Below are 20,653 nucleotides of genomic sequence, written 5' to 3'. Positions count from 1 at the left end.
TGCTTAAAAGCAGACTGAGGATCTAAATTAAATTCTAAGCCACTTCATGCAGTAATTATTTACTGCCCAATCCATTTGTTTAAGGTTAGCTGCTATAAAGGCAGCCCCTCATCTTATGTATTTGGCCATCTGTTCTGTCTTTCAGTAGCTGTAGTTCATTGGTACCTATGTGCTTTGGGGCCTGAAAATTTTCTTATGTAGCAGTTAGTGCCCTCCAACTCTATGAGGCAGAACAAATGCCTTTCCCTTTAGAGTTCAAAAATTATGGAGAATTAAATATAAACTAGGTGATCAACTTCAATGAATCATCGACTACGTAGCATCCAGAAACAGCAGTGAAGGAACATCTTTTGAAACAGTGTTTTGTAAATGTGTGCTGCAGTCCAACCTCAGCTGCAGTCCAGCAGTGCCGTGCCAGCCTGTGCAGCCACACCACTAGGTAGAGTCCAACACAGAAGTGCCCCAGGCCAGTCCCACACATATCTGACCATCACTGCTGATGTACTGCCTGGTAGCACCATGCCCACTGTTCACTGACTTGCTTGAATACAAACTCCTCTCTGTCTTGTAGCTGGGAATAATGGCACTTCCAACCAGGCACTTCCAGGCCTGGGGGGGCTGTGACGTGGTTTTGTGGTTTCTTCTTTCATTATTTCTTTCTGCCTTTTTTTTTTTTTTTTTTTTTTTTTTTCCCCAATAGTGTCCTTTCCCTTGAATGGACAACTGCTTGCTTGGAAAGTGGCCAGACCTGAAATACTCTTACAGTTTTGTTTCCTAAAAGGAGAAATACAGAGAACTAGATGATCCTTGTGGTCCCTTCCAACCCTGACTGATTCTATGATTCTAAGTGAGGCAAGTACCTTAGTTAGGGGACAATGAACACTGACACACTTCACTGCCACTATCAAGCTCTTGAATTTTCAGTTCAGAAGTTCAAGTAAAATATCTTCTATTCCCTGCTCATTGAACATGTTTGAATGAGGTCAACAGCCAGCAGACTGAACACAAGGGCAGTTGAGCTTGTCACTAGGAAGGGCTGAAAATAGCTGAATCAGAAATTCTGCCTCTCCTGGAGATGCTGATGCTTGTGTGGGAACCCCATGTTAGGTCAGGTCTATAATTAGAGCCAAAAGCAACTTCCTTAACCTGCAGATTCAGAACTCGTTTCCTGGGGGAACTTGGAAGTTCTATGAACCTTGCTGTGCTGATAAGTAGGTAAAGTCAGTGTATGTTTTTGCAAATCTACCTTTGGAAAACAGATTTAACAGTGAGCAAATAACAAAAGAATTTGTGGATGACAAAAACCTGTATTTTTAATTTTTTTTAAATTTAAAACGATGATTTTTGTATTTCTCATTTGTATATTCTGGCTTATGTTCACTTCATTAATCTGTTTGTCTGAATTAACCTCCAGCTGATCCAGTAGCTTCTGATAGGAAATACAGAACAGGTTATGTATGACATTAAAGGTTATTATTTTTAGAGTTAATTGCTGCAAAACAGAAGTTCATGCCAGAAGCACTATAGAATTTGGATATCCAGGGTAAATTTATCTGCAGTGGTGATTTAAACAGTATTTCTCCTAGATATTTTAAGCTATTAAGGCATGTTGCTAAGTCACAGCAGTCCCTCACTGTTCAAAACAGAATTGAGTCTGTGCCTTACCAGCCAGGGTATTTTTGTCTGCACTTTTGTCCAGACTGTCCAAACTCATGCTTTTCTCCATGGAGTTTTGTTTTCTTGCTACGTAGGCTGAAGCAAAGTTGCTCCCCATCCAGCACTGTAATGGCAGTAATTAAAAATACATTGGCTCTGTAGTGACAGGGAAACATTATGAGATAGATTGAAGATTTGGGGGAGTGGATTTCTTTGTGGTTTGACACTGTGATAATTGTACAAGGTGAGTTTTTCTGATTTCACAGCCAGCGTACCTCAAGACTTCCAAATTCATCAATGGTAATTGAAGTTTCAGATCAGGATATGCATGAGCAGCAGAGCTTGAGTGGCTGAGGTTTGCACACTAGTTATTTCGAAAATCTGAGCTGTACTTTTTAAAGTTGCCAGGTCTTAGGTCTCCTGGAAATTATTTACTAGCTTCGAACAGACGATGTGCTGGGTCTCTGCTCCCGAGTCTGCAGGCAGCCTGAAATGCTACTGTGCTGAGACCCCACACCTCCTTTCCTTTTTTGTGCCTACATACATACATAGACACACACACACACGTGCAAATAAACAGCTAAGTAGCCCATAATTTAGGTGGAATCAAATCCTTCTTGGTCTCTCAGGACTCCCATACCAATAGCTTTGTACAGACAGTATACTTTGAAAGCATAATGTGTTCTGAAAGCATAACCATTTCTCTCCTCTCCTTGGTATAATTCAGTCAGAAGCCTCGTCACTACCTACTTGCCTGCAGTCCCTGAATGCTCAAAGTCTAAGAGAAGCTATAGTAACAGATGCTGTCAAAAGAAAAACTCCTTATGGAGTCCTATATGACCCACAGGAATCAAAACTGAGGAGAAAGAGTCAAGTGATTTCTGTGGTCACCTTCACTGTTGCTGAGCTGCCACATCTCTCCAGTTCTGCATATTATATAGAAAATCTGTAGAAAATGTGTTTTAATGGAACAAGAGAGCAGGTACTTTGTTGGGAAGAACTGGCTTTCTGTGCTGTGAACTAATCTTCTCATCTATGCACAATAATGGTGGGAGTTACAGTGACAGACTTTGATCTGAACTTCAATTTCATTCTCTTCAAGCCTGCCATATCTCAGGAGCTTCCAATGGGAAGCAAACTGCATACTTCGAGCTGAAAAAGAATAAAGGGTGAAGCAGCTATCCATTGACTTTCTGGATTGATTGCTTCTGGTAATATGTTCACAGTTACAAGACTAACAAAAAAAACCCCACAGAACATTTCAGAGAAGTTCCATATCACTTCAGACATGGTATTTTTCAGCTCAAAAAATAATGGAGAGATGGGGGGGAAAAGTTTGGGTTGTCATTTCTGCTTTTCATTTTAAAATTGTTGTCATTAACATCTCCAAATCCTTATAAACTGTTGTTTCTCTTCTCTGTATTCCTCTAGGCCATGGATTTAGACATTCCAGTGCTTGCAAGGAATATTCCTGGGAATGCAGCAATAATAAAACATAAGGAAACAGGGCTGCTATTTTCAAATCCTCAGGTAAGAGAACAAAAAACCCTTAGACCTTTCTCCTCCAAAGGTTAACTTCATTTTCCATTATACGCCTGTGACTATCTGGAGACTTTGCTTTTCCTCTCAGCATTTTTTTTTTTCCCTCGGATTTTCCTAAACCCCTGGGTGTTAGGCCGCCTTTGCTGAAGCTCTGCTGTTGTCTCAGGTTCGCTGTGCAGTTCACTCGACTTTTACTAGGTGTCAGCCTTGCTGAATGTTTGCCCAGCCTGTGCCGGCCATCTGAATGGGGCTGGCTTCTCATCAACCTGTTGCACCTCAGTTTTCAAGGCTCCATGAACGAGCCCGGGAAGAGATGCTGTGCATATGCTGAATTTCCCTTCAAGCACTAACTGAAATACAAACTCTCACTAACCAAGCAGTAGCTAGCCTGAGCCTGAAGTTTTAGATAATATATTATCTATAATTTCTAGCAATTAAATGTTAATATAAAGCATTATTAGGTCCAAGATAACGCTCACTCAGAAAATAATTAATGACTACAATTAAGTGAAATGTCAGAATGGAGTTTCTATGAAGATAAGAGTGGGGAGAGAGGGAACACTACCCAATTAAAATAATGAACATTTTAATTTCAGTTTATTTTCCTGGCTTATGGCTTTCTGTTACATATTCATGTATGTTGTGGAAGACAGATTTAAGATGTAGATTCCCTCAGTGTTTTGTTTTTTTTTAATCCAACTCAAGATTTAAAAAAAACTTTACTAGAATAGGTCATTGGATAATTTTGCAAAGTAGGAAATGTATCCTGTTTATTGACTTTGTGTGGTGTGTGATTAATGCATCCCATTAACTTGTGTTTCAGTTAGCTTGGGAGGGTTTTTTTAATAGAAAAATTCTTGCAGCTCATGGTTTGATTTTAGGAGGCTTTTTAGGTTGGGGGGGTCTGTGTTTGTGGGGGTTTTTCTTGGTTTTGGTTGTTTTGCAGTTTTGTTTTGAAATATTTACTCTTTCTAGTTGTTTCTACAAAAACAAATTTTCTTTGTTAACTTCTATAATTAATTTTGTTGTGGAAGTATTCTTGTAATATCCTTTGGAAACAGGGTACTTCCAGGCTAATGGAAGCTATTTGTAAAATTGCTTGACTGTGTAGCCCCTGCAAAAAGCCCACTGACTTCCATGTGCTTCTTCAGAACTTCAGGGATGTATGATCATGTTGAACACACAGACTGATGTCTCCTGATATTAATTCTGATACATGCTGTTGTTTCTTTCAACATGCCTCTGATGTTTGGCTTGGCATTCAAATACATTATTCATGCCAGACTAAATTAGCTTCATCATACATCCTTCTAAGAAGCCTCTTCTGTGATCTCCAAGCATCCTACATTCCAAGTGTTTATTTGGAATTCAAGATTAAAAATATGCTATATATTTTTCTCACTTAGAGAAAAGTGCAGTTTTAAGCACAGAAGTAGTTCCAGTGACATCATTGACTCTCTACAAATGGCTAAGGACTTCTTTTTATATCAGTGAGAGTCACAGGCTGTAAATATGTCTGGAGTGCTATAATCTTCATTTTATATAACCCCCTCCTTTCTGAGCTCCTTTCTCTGCAACTTGCTATGCCATGCCAAAGATCAGAAGCCTCCTTATTCTGCTGCTTGTAGACCCCTTTTTTTTTTTTTTGCTGTTCTTCTGTCTCAGAAGTCCACAGAATCTCTTTCAAGTGAGGATGGTAACTTGGATTACCATACTAGCTGTCATACTCATAGATAATATTTGCACTGGCATCACTAATGGTTGTGCACTTACCCTGTTTTAGACAGGACAGGAGTATCCCTGCTTTCTCTGTAAACCATCAATTGCATCTCATTTAATAGAAGTCCTCTAGTACTTCCGTTGGTGTCAAGTAATGTATAAACTATCAAAGTTTGCATATGGGTCAGGAAGATATTTGTTTACAGGATAATACTCTAATCCCACTGCAGAGTTGTTGAAAAACTTGCCTCTTGCAGAGATGAGCTCAGCATGCCAGTCATTACCACTCACGGTTTGGTAACCATTTACTATTGCTCCTTATCTCCCCAATCCCTGGCAAACAGAGTCTTAAACCTGCTGTACACTATCACAGGTTGAGAGTTATGTTGGATCAAAGAAAGGCAATTAAATTAGAACAGTTAAGAGTTTCAAGGCATGCCTCATACTGTTGGAAGAAGGCCTTCCAGTATCTTCAGGGGGCCTACAAGAAAGCTGGGGAGGGCTTTTTAGGGTGTCAGGTAATGATAGGACTGGGGGGAATGGAACAAAACATAGAAATGGGTAGATTCACATTGGATGTTAGGAAGAAGCTCTTCACCATGAGGATGGTGAGACACTGGAACAGGTTGCCCAGGGAGGTGGTGGAAGCCTCATCCCTGGAGGTTTTTAAAGCCAGGCTGGATGTGGCTTGGAGCAACCTACTCTAGTGTGAGATGTCCCTGCCCATGGCAGGGGGGTTGGAGCTAGATGATCCTTGAGGTCCCTTCCAACCCTAACAATTCTGTCATTCTATGAACACTCTGCCCATGGCAATTTGCTGCCTGAGAAGATTCAGCCTGGCAATAGGGGTGTGGAAAACAGACTTTGGTAAGAAGTTTCCTGGGCTTTGTCACTCTGATTACTTCGACATCGTAAGTATCTGGTAAACTGTGTTCTGCTGCAACCTCAATTGCATTAGGTTGGTTAGGGAAAATACTTTTAGTCATACAGAGAGATTAGTACAGCAGTCATGTGCTTAGGAAACTCTCTGTGTTGAAGAATCTGGCCCACCAAAGATGAGAAACTGTCACAAATTTTCCTTGCTAGGTTTAGTGTATCCTATCTGATTGTGCTGATGCAGACTGTAGCAGAGGGCAAGAGCAGACAGCAGTGCTTATTTCCAGGTTGTTACTGAGCTGTGGAGGGGAAGCTTTACAATGCAGTTAGCTTTAGATATAAGCAATTATGTCTGGTCTTTTTAAAGCTAAATTAGAGAGACATAATTTGATCGTTGCAAAGAGAGAATTGTTTTAAATTGTCAATACTCTTAATTTTCTTTTTTTATTCTTGCTGAAAGTGAGCCTTGTGGCTTACAGGAAAGCAGGTAGTCATAATTGTAATTATCATTAACCGTTTGCATTTAGGCTGAGGCTTGATGACTGGGCATTAGTGAAAGCCCTGCCTGTTACTGAAGAAAACACTCAGATGGAAACAGTTAATGTGAAAGTGAAAGCTATGAAACGTTTTGTCCTTGATACTACATCATCTGAGTACATTACTTTTAAATCATAGTTTGATCCTGCCACTGCTTGAATTTGCAAGTTTATGGAATATTTGACACTGAGTTAATGGGTCCTGAAATAAAAAAAAAGTAAGAGATAAGAATAGGGCAATAAATAATGCAAAATTGTGCTAAAAGGGAAGACACAAAGAGTTATTCAGCATCCTAAGATTCAAAATTATATCTTCAGTATCTTTAAAAGCTCACAGAAGGAGCTAAATAAACAGAAGGAGGTAAATAAACTTCAAAGCCAGTAAGAGGGGCCAAGTTTGAGGGAGAGTGGGACCTGGAAAGACTACTGTGAGCAGACACAACTTTTGAAGCAGTAAGAGGGAAAGGCAGCTGAGCTGAGCACAGGCAGAAATACATTGAAGGCACGTCGGCCTCTGCCAAACGTGGGTCAGTGCCATTTCCACCAGGGCTTCAAGCCAGAAAACAGCTGAAGTTTTTAGACCATTGAACCTTTGCACTGAATAGACTAATTTGCCATTTTGGGCAGTGCCAGCAATTGCTGTTTATACTCCTCTGGCCCATTGCCCTGTGAAGTACACGAATGTGCCAGCTAACTTCTGAGCATCACCTACCTCTAGGTAGATCTGTTGCTGTTCTGAATTTACATCTGGCATTCCCTGGGGTGACTCTGTTGTTTAGGAATCATGTTCTTTTATCTGCTGAAGCTGCTATGAAATGGTTTAATTGCAGACTTACTTTCATTATATAAATAATATATTAACCATGCATCTTATTTTCATCATGCACGAGCTGTGGCACCAGTACTGTTCTGGTGGTAGTTGAAGGAATATTCATTCTTTTTCCTCAGGGCTTTCATTTTCTGCCTTTATCTCCCCCATACCTGTATTTATGGGTCTCTAAAAAAAAAAAAAGATGATACAGAATTTCTTTTAGGTACTCTGTAGAAAAGCTGACATTTTCTTTAAAGATGGTTGGTCAATTTACCAGGGAAAAAAAGTATTGTAGATGTTGCTGTTGAAAAATGCCTGTGTTTGAAGTGAAGTACTACCCATGAAAGGGATGCATGTAATGTCAGTTCTGGATATACATAAAATTAGCTTCTCTCCTGCTTTTTATGGCTTGTGGCTCACTACTGAGGTTCAACTTTTACCCTCTGTATTTGTATGATGCGGAATCATAGAATGGTTTCGGTCAGAAGGGACCTCCAGAGGTCACCTAGTCCAACTGCCCTGCAGTGGGCAAGGTTATCCTCCATTAAAGCAGGTTGCCTACAGCCCTGTCGAGCCTATCTTCAAAGGTGGGGCCTCAACTACCTGCCTGTGCAACCTATTCCAGTGTTCCACTACCCTCATGGTAAAGAACTTCTTCCTAACATCCAATCTGAATCTACTTTTCTCTAATTTCAAACCCTCATCCTGCAGTAATTACGCTCATTTCTATAGCTGAACAAAAGGCTCACTAGAAATGTGGTTGTCCCCCAAGCAGTTAATTAGCATGCATGTCACCTCCTTCCTTTTGGCTGCTGGAGTGAACATCCTTATGTCTGACAAATGAAGTAATTTGTGAATTTTGCCTCCCTTTCACCAAAAGTGAAGCTTGCCTCACACCTGCAACAAAATGCCCGAGCTCACAAGTGCCTGTACAAATAGCACTGGCAGAAAGCCTTGCAGCATAACAGCTGATAAAGAGACATGGTACCACACCAGGTACTTTGTATGCCATAAGCTTCTAGAAAAATCCTTACTTTTCAGAAAGAGCTCTGTGTTTTGGATGTCCCTGTTCTGCAAGTAGAAGCCCAGAGTGCAGACTTGCCATGAAACTACACCTGAGATGCAAGTCAGTTGTGGCTAACCACAGGGAGACACCTGAAAAATGAAGTTATTGCTAACTAAACCTGAGTAGCCAAAACTGACAACAAGCTAGGCTTGTTTTCAATATAGGAAGGACATGGAACTGATGGAGAGGGTCCAGAGGAGGGCCATGAAAATGATCAGGGGGTGGGAGCACCTCTGCTATGAGGACAGGCTGAGGGAGCTGAAGTAAAGGAGGCTCTGGGACAATCTGACAGCAGCCTTCCAGTACCTGAAGGGGACTTACAGGAAGGATGGAGAGAGATTGTTTACAAAGGCTTGCAGTGACAGGACAAGGGGCAAGGGCTTCAAACTAGAGAAGGGCAGATTTAGATTGGATATCAGGAAGAAGCTCTTCATTATGAGGGTGGTGGAACACTGGAATAGGTTGCCCAGGGAGGTGGTTGAGGCCCCTTCCCTGGAGATAAATTTAAGGTGAGGCTCAGTGAGGCCCTGGGCAACCTGATCTGGTTGGGGATGTCCCTGCTGATTGTGGGGAGGTTGGTCTGGATGGCCTTTGGAGGTCCCTTCCAGCCTGGACCATTCCATGATTCTAGCTGGGCAGAACCCAGGTAGGTCATAGTGAATCTTCCCATTGGCTTCCAGTCAGATTGCAAGTGACTTGTAGGTGGTCACATGTGATTAGTAGAAGAAGCAGGGATAAAGCTGAGAAGTCTTTATTCTCCATCTCCTGGTATTTTTCCATTTGCTTTTTCTCTCTCCTGCAGTTTCTCAACTTCTGTGCTTTGGAGTCAGTTTGGCATTTTCCTGAAATTATCCCCAGCATTAAGTATTGTAACTGTGAATAAGGATCTCATTTCTTCTATCATTTACATGTTTCCAAGTTTTTGTCCTCTCTAGCCACATTTTAAAAGAATGCTAATAGGACTACCTGTCAAAAAATGTTACATTGCTGCTTCTGTTCTTAGGTAATTTACATAAATTATTTTAAAGCATTACTTTAAATAAAATCCTCCACAGGAGCATAAAATTAAAGTTGGAATGTAGTTCAGTGTGAGCAGTATTTATTACTGTGATTATACAGGCAATTGGATGAAGCCAACATAAGTCATGTTACGACTTTGCCACCTTCCCTGTTCTGTATTCTTGGCAGAGATGGAGGAAGGAAAAGAACGTGTCTGTAAAGCTGGAGTCACTGGCTGTGCCTGCAGTGTCTGGGAGCTGCAGCCTCAGGGTGCTCTCTGGACCAGACTCACCTGTCTTCTTTAGGGACAGTCTCAAAGCAGTCAGAAAATGGCCTCTTCAGACCACACAGGTCCCAAGTAAGGAGCTGCAAACACCAGTGAAGTTAGCACAGACCTGACTGCAAGGTGGTTGTGGATGGAAACAGGCTGGGTATGAAGCATGTGGCCCTCATGGCTGTTCCAGAGGCTGCTCTTTCAGCACTGTGTATAGAGCAGAAATCACAAGCAGTATTGCTTTTAGGTAAAATAAGAAGTTATTGTTATTATGCATATAGGAAAATCATCTTCTTCTATTACCTAGTTACAAACCTTTCCAACAGAGCTGATGTGCTCTGCTGACTAGTTGAATTTCATGCCAGTGATGCATATATTGATAGTTTGCCTTGTCAGTGAGAGTCAGAGCAGTGATTATAACATGTTCAATGTGATTTCACATATCAGTGTTTCCCAGGGGTCAGGTTATAGTTATGTATTATGCATAGCCATTGCTTGCATTACAACAGCAACACTGATTCTGTGGTAACCAAAGGTTTTATATCTGTGTATGTCTTTGTGCTGTGTACTTAGGTTTCCAAGTATACCTTGAAAATACAGCTAGTTAACCTAGTGCTAATAGGGACTGTGGGCCTGTTTGTGCTGTTTCCTTTCTTAGCTGAGAGACTAAGTAATACATCTCCTTCTCCCATCCTTTTTGTCCCCTACATCCCTGTGCATAGATCTTTGCTACCAAATGTGCACCAATGCATTATCTCAAGTTTCCAGTGACACAGGAGCTGCCTGCTTCTCTCAGCTGAACAGAGACACTATTTTGTAAAGTTCTGAACACAGTTGTAACCAAGCTGAAGTATCGGAAGTTGTCTCTGAAATTAGACCAGGTGCTCAGAATAGATTAGTTCAGACATCAAATCTCCTTTCACAATTTTTCTCTAGAACTCTAATGGCAGAGGAGCAGGCAAAGGGATAGTTGTGATCTGTGATGTCTATTTTGCCAGGTGAAATTCAAGGCAGTTCATACATGGGTGTTTTGCAAAGCTTGTTGAGCTAACACTACTGTATCCATAACCACCCAGATGCAACTACTCTGGAAGAGCCTGTTGGGGCATGCCTTGTTCTTATCTTTGTACTGTGACTATGGAGTGAGTTTTTGAGCCTCACCTCAAAATGAACTAAAGTAACAATGAGATATTAATTTAGCTGAGCCAAGATCAAATGGTGCCAGTTGTCCTCCATGCAGAAGAATTACTCTCCTCCAGGTGACTGACTTAATTTATAACCACCAGCCTGATTTTCTAACACTTGGGCAGGCAAACAATTTTTTGTGTCATTAAATTTGTTGCTCATATTTGTCTTGACTCTCTTGGGATTGACTGTGATATTAAATGTTGTAGGTGGTGGGCTGCTTAAAATAATGTAGCAAGTAATTATTTATTGACCATTCTTTATAAATAAATAATGCCCTTGAAAAATGACTGAACAGCTTCATGTATTGCCTCTCAGTTCAAGTGCTCACCAGAAGCAAGGTAGAGATAGAAGCTGTTTCAGTATCATTAGTACACCAAGGAATGTTTAATGTATTATTTTATCTTTTCCAGGAGTTTGTTCTGCTGTCTAAGAGTTTGATGAACGACCCCGTTATGGAAAAAGAAATTGTAACAAGGGCCAAAGACTACGTGAAGAAACATCATTCATGGGAAAGTGAAAGAAAAGTCTATCAGAATCTTGTCCTGAGACTCCAGTGAAGTGCAAGACTACAGCTGATACCCAGTAGCCTATCTAGAGCACTTTAATGATGGATATGGAATTAGATTGGGGGTTCTCTTGGTTCTTTCAAGAAGAGATAGTAAGACATGCATTATTGGTCTGTTCAAGCATACCACCATCACAGGAGTCACCTGCTACTTCAAACTATCAAGGTTATCTAATTCAGCACCACTGTCTCCAGTGTACCAATTCATCACAGACCAGTATCATTTTGTAAGGTCACACAGGGCAAAAACATTCCATGAGCAGACACCAAATTTTGTTGTTCTGAGGCCTCAAAGGGAAGAGGATTTCTTGTACACAGTAAAGCTTACATCTGCTCCTCAGGTTGCATCCTAACCTAACTGGAGTAGCAGTTTTCTTTCCAATCACAGCAATCTGAAACTATGCAGGTACATGTGACATATGCATATATGTTCATAAACCCAAGATTAGTTATGTAAACAGAGCATAAAATTGTTAAGATGGAAGCTTTCTTAAGACTGAAAGTTCAACCTCTTGACTGCACAGTGATCAGGAGGCCCCCCCCCAAAAAACAGAGTATTGCTGCTTGGGTTAAGTGAGGAGTACAGGGCACATCTTGTGCTGCTCTCCAAGTACTTGAATTGCTGACACAGCACCCAGCAGCCATACATGACTTCAGATTCCAGACCTGCCCAGTGCTGCCTGCAGCAGCCAGACATGCTTGCAGGCAGAGATGCTTTGTTATGTGAACTACCTCTTAATTAGTCAGTTTCTATGATTTACTTATGAGAGCTGCAAAAAGGGATGAAAGGGGGGAAAGGTGTTTCCAGTTTTCTGTGTATTTTGGTGCTGTTTGTGTCTTTCAGGATATATTGTAATATGCTGCAGCAGGCTCTTTTGATATGAGGCTTATCTGTGCTTGAAGACCATGCTACTCACCCCTGCCAGCCCACTAATTATGGACAGATCTTTGAATCCTAATTGGCTATCAAAGGACTTAGAAACATAAAGTAGTATTAAATATGGTAGTTTCTGTTCCCTTTGTATAGGCTTGATCCTGCCCCAAATGAGACCCAGGGAGGTGTTTGTTTGCTATTGTTTGAATGGTTGTAGTGTCAGGCTTTTCTTGGTCATAATGAAATGCAGTGTGTATTTTAAGCTTTCCTCCTTATTTTTTGATGTTTTGCAACTGTTGAGACAATAAACAAGAAAGCAATTTGAATGTCGTATCTTGCCTTCTCCAACTTTCCCCCTTTTTTATTGTAATGAGCTTCTGCTCAGCCTTGCCTTCAATAACACAATCCTCAAGGGCAAAACTGGCCTGGTTTGAAATCCAAGAATTGTAACACTCCCTTCTGAGCATGTTTTCCTAACTGTTTGATGGGCTGTAAGCACACCGGTGTTAGTGATGACTTAAAAAGCCACCAGCCACTATCTACCCCTGAACAGCTTCTAAACCTGCAGCTGAAGTGGCCTGTTGAGTTTTTCCCTGCTGTCTCAGGAGCAGTCATCTTTCTCTGGACATCTCTATTGCCAGTGAGGAGTGAGGCCTCTCATGGGTGTGCAATGTCTCGTTCAGTCACATCAAGGTATATCACAGAATATTCGAGATTGGAAGGGACCTCAAAAGATGATTGAGCCCCAACCTCCCCAGCCAGAGCAGAATCACTTAGGAGAAGTCACACAGGAATGTATCCAGGAAGGTTTTTAATACCTCCAGAGAAGGAGACTCAACAACCTCTCTAGGCAGCCTGCTCCAGTGCTCTGTCACCTTCACAGTGAAAAAGTTTTTCCCTATATTTATGTGGAACGTCCTCTGCTCCAGCTTGCACCTGTTGGCCCTTGTCCTAGCTTTATATCTACTAAAGGAGGAACTCCTACACCATAGAGTTCCAGCATAATATGTGCTATGGGACCTTTAGAGGCAAAATGGTCAAAGAGACCCAAACAAAACATTTCCAGATAACTGAGCTGGCTGCAGGGTGTCCCGTTCCTCAATACATCTCAGATCTCCTCTGCCAGGACATCACTGAAAATCTGCTTGTTTGGCTTTGATCTTAGCCATTTCCACTCTCTCCCATGCCCCCCCTCCCCTCCATAACATTGCTTGTCTTCTGTGACATACAGCTTATTAAAACCAAACAAATGCATAACTTGTGATAGAAGCCTAAGCATTGTGCTAATGGTAAATGATCAGTAAGAGTAGTGATTAAAAAGCTTTTTCTAAAGCGTGATATATTTATTACCAAGCTTCAAGCAGCTACATGCATTGATCTGGAATTTGTGCTATTTCCAGCAAAACAAAACATTCTCAAGTGAGAAATTCTGTGACACCCTCAGAATTTAATTTACCATAAATTTTTTTTCCCCAGACTATATTTAATCTATAGCTATGAAATCTGCATCTGGGAAACAGCATGCTCATTTGCATGCCATCCCCATAGCAGAAGCACAAACAACCCTTCTGCAGTATATGCATTAAGGAAAAAAAAAAATTAATATAAGAAAGCAACCAAAATAGTGGTGAGATCAGCCCTCAGGACTGTTTTACAGTCATCAAATGAGGCAGCGTTCATCAATCAAGGGCATTCAGCTTTGCTACCATTTATCACGTGGGCTTGTGTTCTGCAACACGAAGCCTGTCCATTAAGGCTAAAAGGTTGGGGCAACAATTGCTGGGGAATTTCATCTTAATAAATTTTTATGGAATTTATGCTTTAAATTTCATCCAGTCTCATGTTTCAGGACCATAAATATTCAATGAGTCTGCTAAGTCCTTGTAAAGAAAGTATTAGACCCATCCAAGCAGTTTTAGGTATAATTATCTTTCCAACACCTTCACTCAAATGATTTTTTTTTTTTTGTATTTAAGAATAATCTTTTTGTTGTCCTGCAGCCCTAATTATAGCATTTATCTTCTCCCTTCAAAGCCCCATTTTTTAATCTTAGCAGCTTTTTAAGCAAGGCACACCTTGATGAGGTATAGATACAACTCCAAAAACAGCACTTGTTCATGTTTGCAGGAAAAACCTGCATTGTGCATTTACCCTGTGGCTGATTCTGTACTTCAAGACCTTGAAATGGACTCTTAATTAATCCAATTACATGCATTCTATTTTGCAATTAATTCTGCTATTGAATCCACAGGAACTGAATGAAAGCAGTGGACCTGTACAATGGGTACCACTATGCTGTTTCCTTTCTTGGCAGGATCAATTCAGAAGTGGAGACAATTTGGTAGTGTGTGGCACAACCCAGCTAGAGCCTGTGGTGTGTGGAATGAGAGCTTCCTGAATATTAGGGTTTCATTTTAATTAGCCCCAAAGCATATCTATCCCAATTTTTAGTTTCTCCATTCCCACTACAGATTTAAGCTAAGAACATTAAGTTCTCCCATTTTTGTCTGCTTCTACACAAATAAATTAACTGCTGGCTTCATCCAAGAGGGATTTACCAGCTCCCACCTCGGCTGTTTAATGCAAGTGGAGCCAATGCTGCACTCCCCTCCTCTGCTTCTGCCTGGCCAAGGACAGCATTAAGAGGCAACTGGTCTTGCTCCTTCCAAAAGGTCTCAGTAGGAAGCAAAGGGTCTTTGCTTTCTAGAGTGAACACAAAATGTGTCACTCTTGTCCTTTGCCAACAGCACAATCAACAGCTGGCTCTGAAGAGAGAAAACAGATTGTACTGATCTGAGCTAGCTTATCTTAGCCATAACCAAAGTGCCTCCGAGGCAGACTGCACACTGTGGCTGGAGGGAAGCAATGTAGTCTGCTGGAACTGGGGAGAGGATTTAGATAGATATCCCTAAGAGCTTAAAGGAAACAAGAGTCAAAGTTTTCTCTTTGGACTCATTACTGCTCATTTTGGAGTTTCAGAGTTCAGAAGCGACAAATGAAACAAAAGGCAGCAGAGGAAGGAATAGGATGGCTGTAAAAATATTAGCACAATCTTCCAGGATTTTAGAAAAGACTAGATCTGGGGAGACTTGGCTCCACCAGTAATTGCAGTGACATGGCATTTAGAGCATTGACATTTGCAATTTAGCTTTTGCACACAGCAGAAGTTGACTGTTACAATAGCTAACAGGGGTGCTAAGGTTTGCAGTACTCCTACAGCCATCATCACTTCAGCAGCTTGGCTGAGTCAACAGTCAGAGGCCTTTGGGGTGCAGTCTGATGCTGACCATTGTGACTTCAAGTTCTAACAGAACCTCAGAGCTCCAAAGAAACAAAAGGTAGTTACTTGGTGGAAATTATTTTTTTTGATGTTTTGTCACTAACACACTCAACATATCAGGACTTAAATATAGATGTCCAAAGAAAACATGAAATGGAAGATTTAAAAGTGTTTGTGTTCCTCTTATCATCAACTTAGGCAATCCAAACATCTGCAAAAGCTACCTTTATGTGCACTGATGAATGCACAAGTACTTCACTCTTCTTTTTCAAGGTATTTTCTCCTGTCTGTTGGGCTTATAACCCATTCTGTCCCTTTCTCACTGCAGTCTTTTTAATCTTTTGGTCAAGAACTATTCCACATGAAAATAAGAAACAGTTTTGTCAAAGGCTTGTCAGAGGAGATGGGTGCTTCCATGTGGAAATCAATCATTTAATGGCTCAGTGGGATCTCAGCATTTTTTTTCATTAAGTTGTCTAAAGTAATTTCATCATTCCAGAATTTATTTCCCTTCTACTCTGTCTGGTTGGTCCAAGCTCACTTGCTTTCATGTTTGAAACTTAAACCCCATGTTAAGAGCAGGTCTCTACAGCCTGAGCTGCAGTTGCTTGGTATCTCCTTACACCTATCCTAGTTTACCTAGAAGTTAGGGGCACCTTTAATTCTGCCTGACAAAGCCAAAGGAAAGTCTTGATCTTCCAAATTCTTCACTGCAATCAGAAAAAAAAAAAAAAAAAGATTTCTGTTCACCAATGTAACAGCAAATTATAATATAAAATCAGGGCTTCCTTTTTTTTTTGTTTGTTTGTTTTTTCTTAAGCAACCCAAATTTTCTAAAGGAGTGAATATTACTAATGTAAAATTTAATTCTCTTTAAGTGACGCATATTTTCATCAAGTAACTATTTCCATAATCATTCCTGTGACATCTAATTTTGGGTGTTAGGTAGTGAGGGTGCTTGAGACCTCTCATCCTTCCCAAAAATGTAGGCCAGCATTTGCTTCGTCCAGTGCCTCGAAAAATGATTCTGGAAATTCATTTCCCCTGGAGCATTACCATTAAGCTAATTTCAAACATTTGTTTAAAAGGAAACAACACATTTTAATAAGAACAGCAGAGAACATCTGGGTCCTGAGAAAGCATAGTTGTGGACACCTGACCTGAAACAGCTTTTAAAGCACCCCTGCAGCACCCTTTAACCCTTCCTGCTCCACAAGCAAGCCCCATCACCTCCAAAATGAGATTTTAGTCTGCTTCTTACATTGCAATTTCTATTCTTGTGCACTTCAGGACAAATCTTCTTAAGACATAAGTCCAGCTATAACTATAACCTTGCTAGATAGAGGTCACTTGTTTCATTTGTCTGATTCAATCAAGTTACATCAGGCATCGAGACTAAATGCCCTTGTGCTGCTTCAAAACATTAATTCCTGCTGCTGAAAGGTTGTGCTGTTATTTTAGTGGCTTTAATGAAGTGAAATGAGGAACGGAATCTTTAATTTAACTTGAGTAATATATCAAAAGCTTCTGTGCCTGGAGCATGGCCTTTGCCATCCCTCACAGTCTCCAAGCTTCATTTCTAAATCTCCCTCTCTCTTTTTTTTTTTTTTTTCCCCCTTTTAAAAATATGTTTAAGTAAGAAGTCACCTGGAACCACAACAGAAGTGTATAGAAATTCGTGTTAAACTCGTGCAAGGGTTCACACCTTGCATCACAGACTCACAGAATGTTAGGGGCTGGAAGGGACCTCAAGAGATCATCTAGGCCAACACAGAGCAGGATCACCTACATCAGATCACACAGGAACTCATCCGGGTGGGTCTTGAATATCTCCAGAGAGCAAGACTCCGCAACCCCCCTGGGCAGCCTGTTCCAGTGTCCTGTCACCCTCACAGTGAAATGATTCTTCCTCCTGTTTCCATAGAACCTCCTATGCCTCAACTTCCACCAATTGCCCCTTGCATCACCCCCTGCAGTACACAACTAAGTCACCTGAATAATTGCTGTGCTTTCCAGAGGCATGCAGGGCTTGTCCATGCTCCTCAGCACCAGGGTGCATGCTGTGAGTGTAGCTTTTGGCACAACACTGCTCTGGGCAACACTAGAAATAATAAATACTGTTGCCAACAGGCTGCTCTACAACCCTTATTGCCATACCTGGTACCAGCCAGCTGCCACAACAGTGATTTGGAGAGCAAGAGTATTGTGTCCACTTCTGGGCTCCCCAGTTCACAAGGCACAGGGAGAGAGAGTCCAATGGAGGGCTGTGAGGATGCTGAGGCAAGAGGAGCATCTTCCTTATGATGAGATGTCAAGAGACTTGGTGCTATTTAACCTGGAAAAGAGCAAATTGAGAGGGGATCTTATCAATGCTGATCAATATCTACAGCGTGGTGGTCATGAGGAGGGGGCTGGGCTCTTTTCTGTGGTGCCCAGTGATAGGACAAGGGGCAAGAGTTACAAACTAGAACACAGGAGGTGTCAAGAACACTTGAACTTAAGGAACTTAAGGAAAAACTTGAGGGTGATGAAGCACTGGAACAGGCTGCCCAGAAACACTGTCGAGTCCCCTTTTCTAGAGAGATTCCAAAACCACCTGGACACATTTTTATGCAACCTGTTCTAGGTACCCCTGCTTTAGCAGGGGGATTGGACTAGATGACCTCCAGCAGTCCCTTCCAAGGCCCACCACTGTGGGACTCTGTAAGGCTGTCAAGGCAGCAGCACAGCCTAACGAAGCAGCCGTGCTCTCCAGGACTGTATCCAATGTCAGCACTTCAGTCCCTATTTAGAAGGTGACATGTTGCATCCAGAGAGTCAGACTGTGCCTTAACACTGGGCCCTCAAAGACAGCCAGCAGCTGGTGGATTACAAGGTGCTATCAGACGTGAATGAAGGCATTAAAGCTTGGCACTCACTTCCTAATGGGGTTTAAAACAAGTTTGTCTTGGCCAAGCATTAGTGGCACTGCAACTATTTACAGGCTCCACTGGAAGGCAGGCAAAAAAAAAAAAAAGGTTGCATCTTTTCCTGTTTGAAAGTGCAGCAACAAAGTAAGAGGCAGAGGAGAAATTTAATAACTGTTTGCTGGAATAGGAGGACCTTATTACATGTTCTGAATATTCATCACCATTTTAATACCAATGCACTCTCTTTTTGATCTCAGTATGACCCTAGTGATGATTCTGTTCTGAACAGGTTTAAAGGCTTTCACAAAGCCTGTAGCTCGCCTTCAGTTTTGCATTTACTGTCTCTTACTGATTACATCTGTTATTTTTGTAGCCTTGGGAAATGCTCCAAGGTGTCCCTGGAGCATTATGCATCTAGTTACCTAGTGCATCTTCCATCCTTTTTAGCTACCTTTCTGTGGCTTAAGAAGATCATTTTTCTATCTCCTCCACTCATAAAACACTTGTCCCTGCATGTCATTTGTCTGAATAAAACATTAGGATATGTTTAAGCTTGCAGGGAGGGAAGTCTCTGAGCCATCATTGCTAAAGTAACATTGTTCCACACTGAAGTTAATTCTGTCCCATTATCCTACTGCTTGCCAAGCTCAGATTTTGCCAAGAGGCAGCTCTACAGCAGGATCAAGTCAGCTAACCCAGCCCAGATATGGGATGCCCTTTGCAGCAGCAGCCCAGGGCACAGGGCACTTTGTACTGCTGACAAATGGGAGCTGCAGACATGCCCATGGACATACAGGGAAAGCTATAAATGAAATGGGAGTCAGCCAAAGCAGAAATGAAAGGAGCAGCCTCAACCCTTCTCTCTGCTAAGCAGGGGAAGCTCTGAAGAATGGTTATTGATGTCTTTCAAGAAGTTTGGCATATGTTTTGAAGGCAAGGGGAAGACCAATTCATAGAACTGCAGCTCCCTTCTCCAACAGGTTAGGCTGCAAACCAAGGCCTCTTCTTTTTTTCCCTTCAAAGAGAAGTGCTGTTTAGAGTCTTTGTTCTGTGAGGCTGATGACTGATGGTTGCACATGCCTCTGCAGGTCACTGCAGGAGCTCCAGCCTGCTAGTATTGTTGTAGCACTTATTTGAGTTTTGCCAGGGCAGTGTAGCATCATTCCAAATGGCACATCAGGAGACAATGGAGCAGACTGGGGAACATATCACACAACTCAGAATAGGATGGGGAAAAATCCTCTGCTCCTGAGCTGTGATCTCTCTGCAGCCTGCTGAGCTACACTGGTGTGGTTTTTGTTGGGGCTGAATGCAAATGCTTGTTCATAAGGACCAGGCTGAGACTGCTGAGCCCAGCTGCTTTCATCCCACTGAAACAAAGCTTCATCACACAGCTGATGTCACTGTAAGATCCCAGCTTCATCAGCTTGAATGAAGGAGTCTAAGAAGCTCAGTCTCTTTTGTTACTGTGCTCCTGCCTCATGCTGCTAACACCTGTAAGGCTAAATCACATTTTCAAACAGGAAAAGCTGATCCTCAGGTCTATAGTTTTGAGCAGGAGTCATTAATTCTTGTGGATGTCTCCTATTTATGTGTCTTGTTTAATATCTCCAGTCCCAGCCCCTGGCAGTTAATTGAGCCAGTACATGAAAAGCTGTGCAGCAGAGATGTGCTGGGGTTCAGCTGGCTCCTGCAGAGTCGATGGACAGCTCAGGGGAAAAGGACAGGTTTCATGCAACACTGACTTGCCTCAGAAGAAGCCAGATTCCTGAATGTGAACTTCAAAGGCAATGAAGAGACAAGACTGATGTGCCTGAGCCAGTCTGGCAAGAAGGGGCAGCAAAGGATTGCAATCAGTGCCAGTGATGGACACTCACACCAGCTCAGGAGAGACTGAGAGAAAGAAGGAGAGAAAGAGAGAATGTTTATCCTGCCTGCAAAGAAGCAGGGGGAATCTTGGATCCATGGAAAAGAAATTAATCCTCAGCAGGGGAGCTTCTGCATGAAGACAAATAATCAGAAACTGATTTGGTCTGAACTACTTTATGGTTAGCAAGATTAATCTCACCTTCATGTGGCAACCTCATCAATAAAGAAAAATGTATTTGTCCAGGTTTCCTTTATGATCAGAGCAGAGTCCAGGCCTCATCAAAGTGATGTTCATTAGCACAGCCTTAGGTGAGGATGATTCACCCAATGAAAGCATTTGTCTCCATTAAAAGCAGGACAAGACCTTTCTGACACCCACATCACCATAAGATAAATTCCACCCCCAATTCAGGTACCAACTTTCTGACAAGGGATTGGGAACTGGAGGACAGATCTTTTTATAGGCAAAACACCTGAAGGAGGAACCAC

General features: G+C 41.7%; 1 protein-coding gene across 1 annotated transcript in view; it reads left to right on the top strand.

The window, feature by feature from the left end:
* Nucleotides 1–11,224, top strand: part of GLT1D1 (glycosyltransferase 1 domain containing 1) — a 54,005-nt gene extending 42,781 nt beyond the window's left edge. The window contains exons 11-12 of the mRNA XM_054392780.1: nucleotides 3,088–3,186; nucleotides 11,078–11,224. Of these exons, the coding sequence (XP_054248755.1) occupies nucleotides 3,088–3,186; nucleotides 11,078–11,224 (246 nt within the window). The remainder of the gene's footprint in view (nucleotides 1–3,087; nucleotides 3,187–11,077) is intronic.
* The last annotated feature ends 9,429 nt before the right edge of the window (nucleotides 11,225–20,653 follow it).

Source organism: Indicator indicator, chromosome 26 (assembly GCF_027791375.1).
Source record: "Indicator indicator isolate 239-I01 chromosome 26, UM_Iind_1.1, whole genome shotgun sequence".
Taxonomy (NCBI): domain Eukaryota; kingdom Metazoa; phylum Chordata; class Aves; order Piciformes; family Indicatoridae; genus Indicator; species Indicator indicator.
This window is presented reverse-complemented; position numbering and strand designations above follow the sequence as displayed.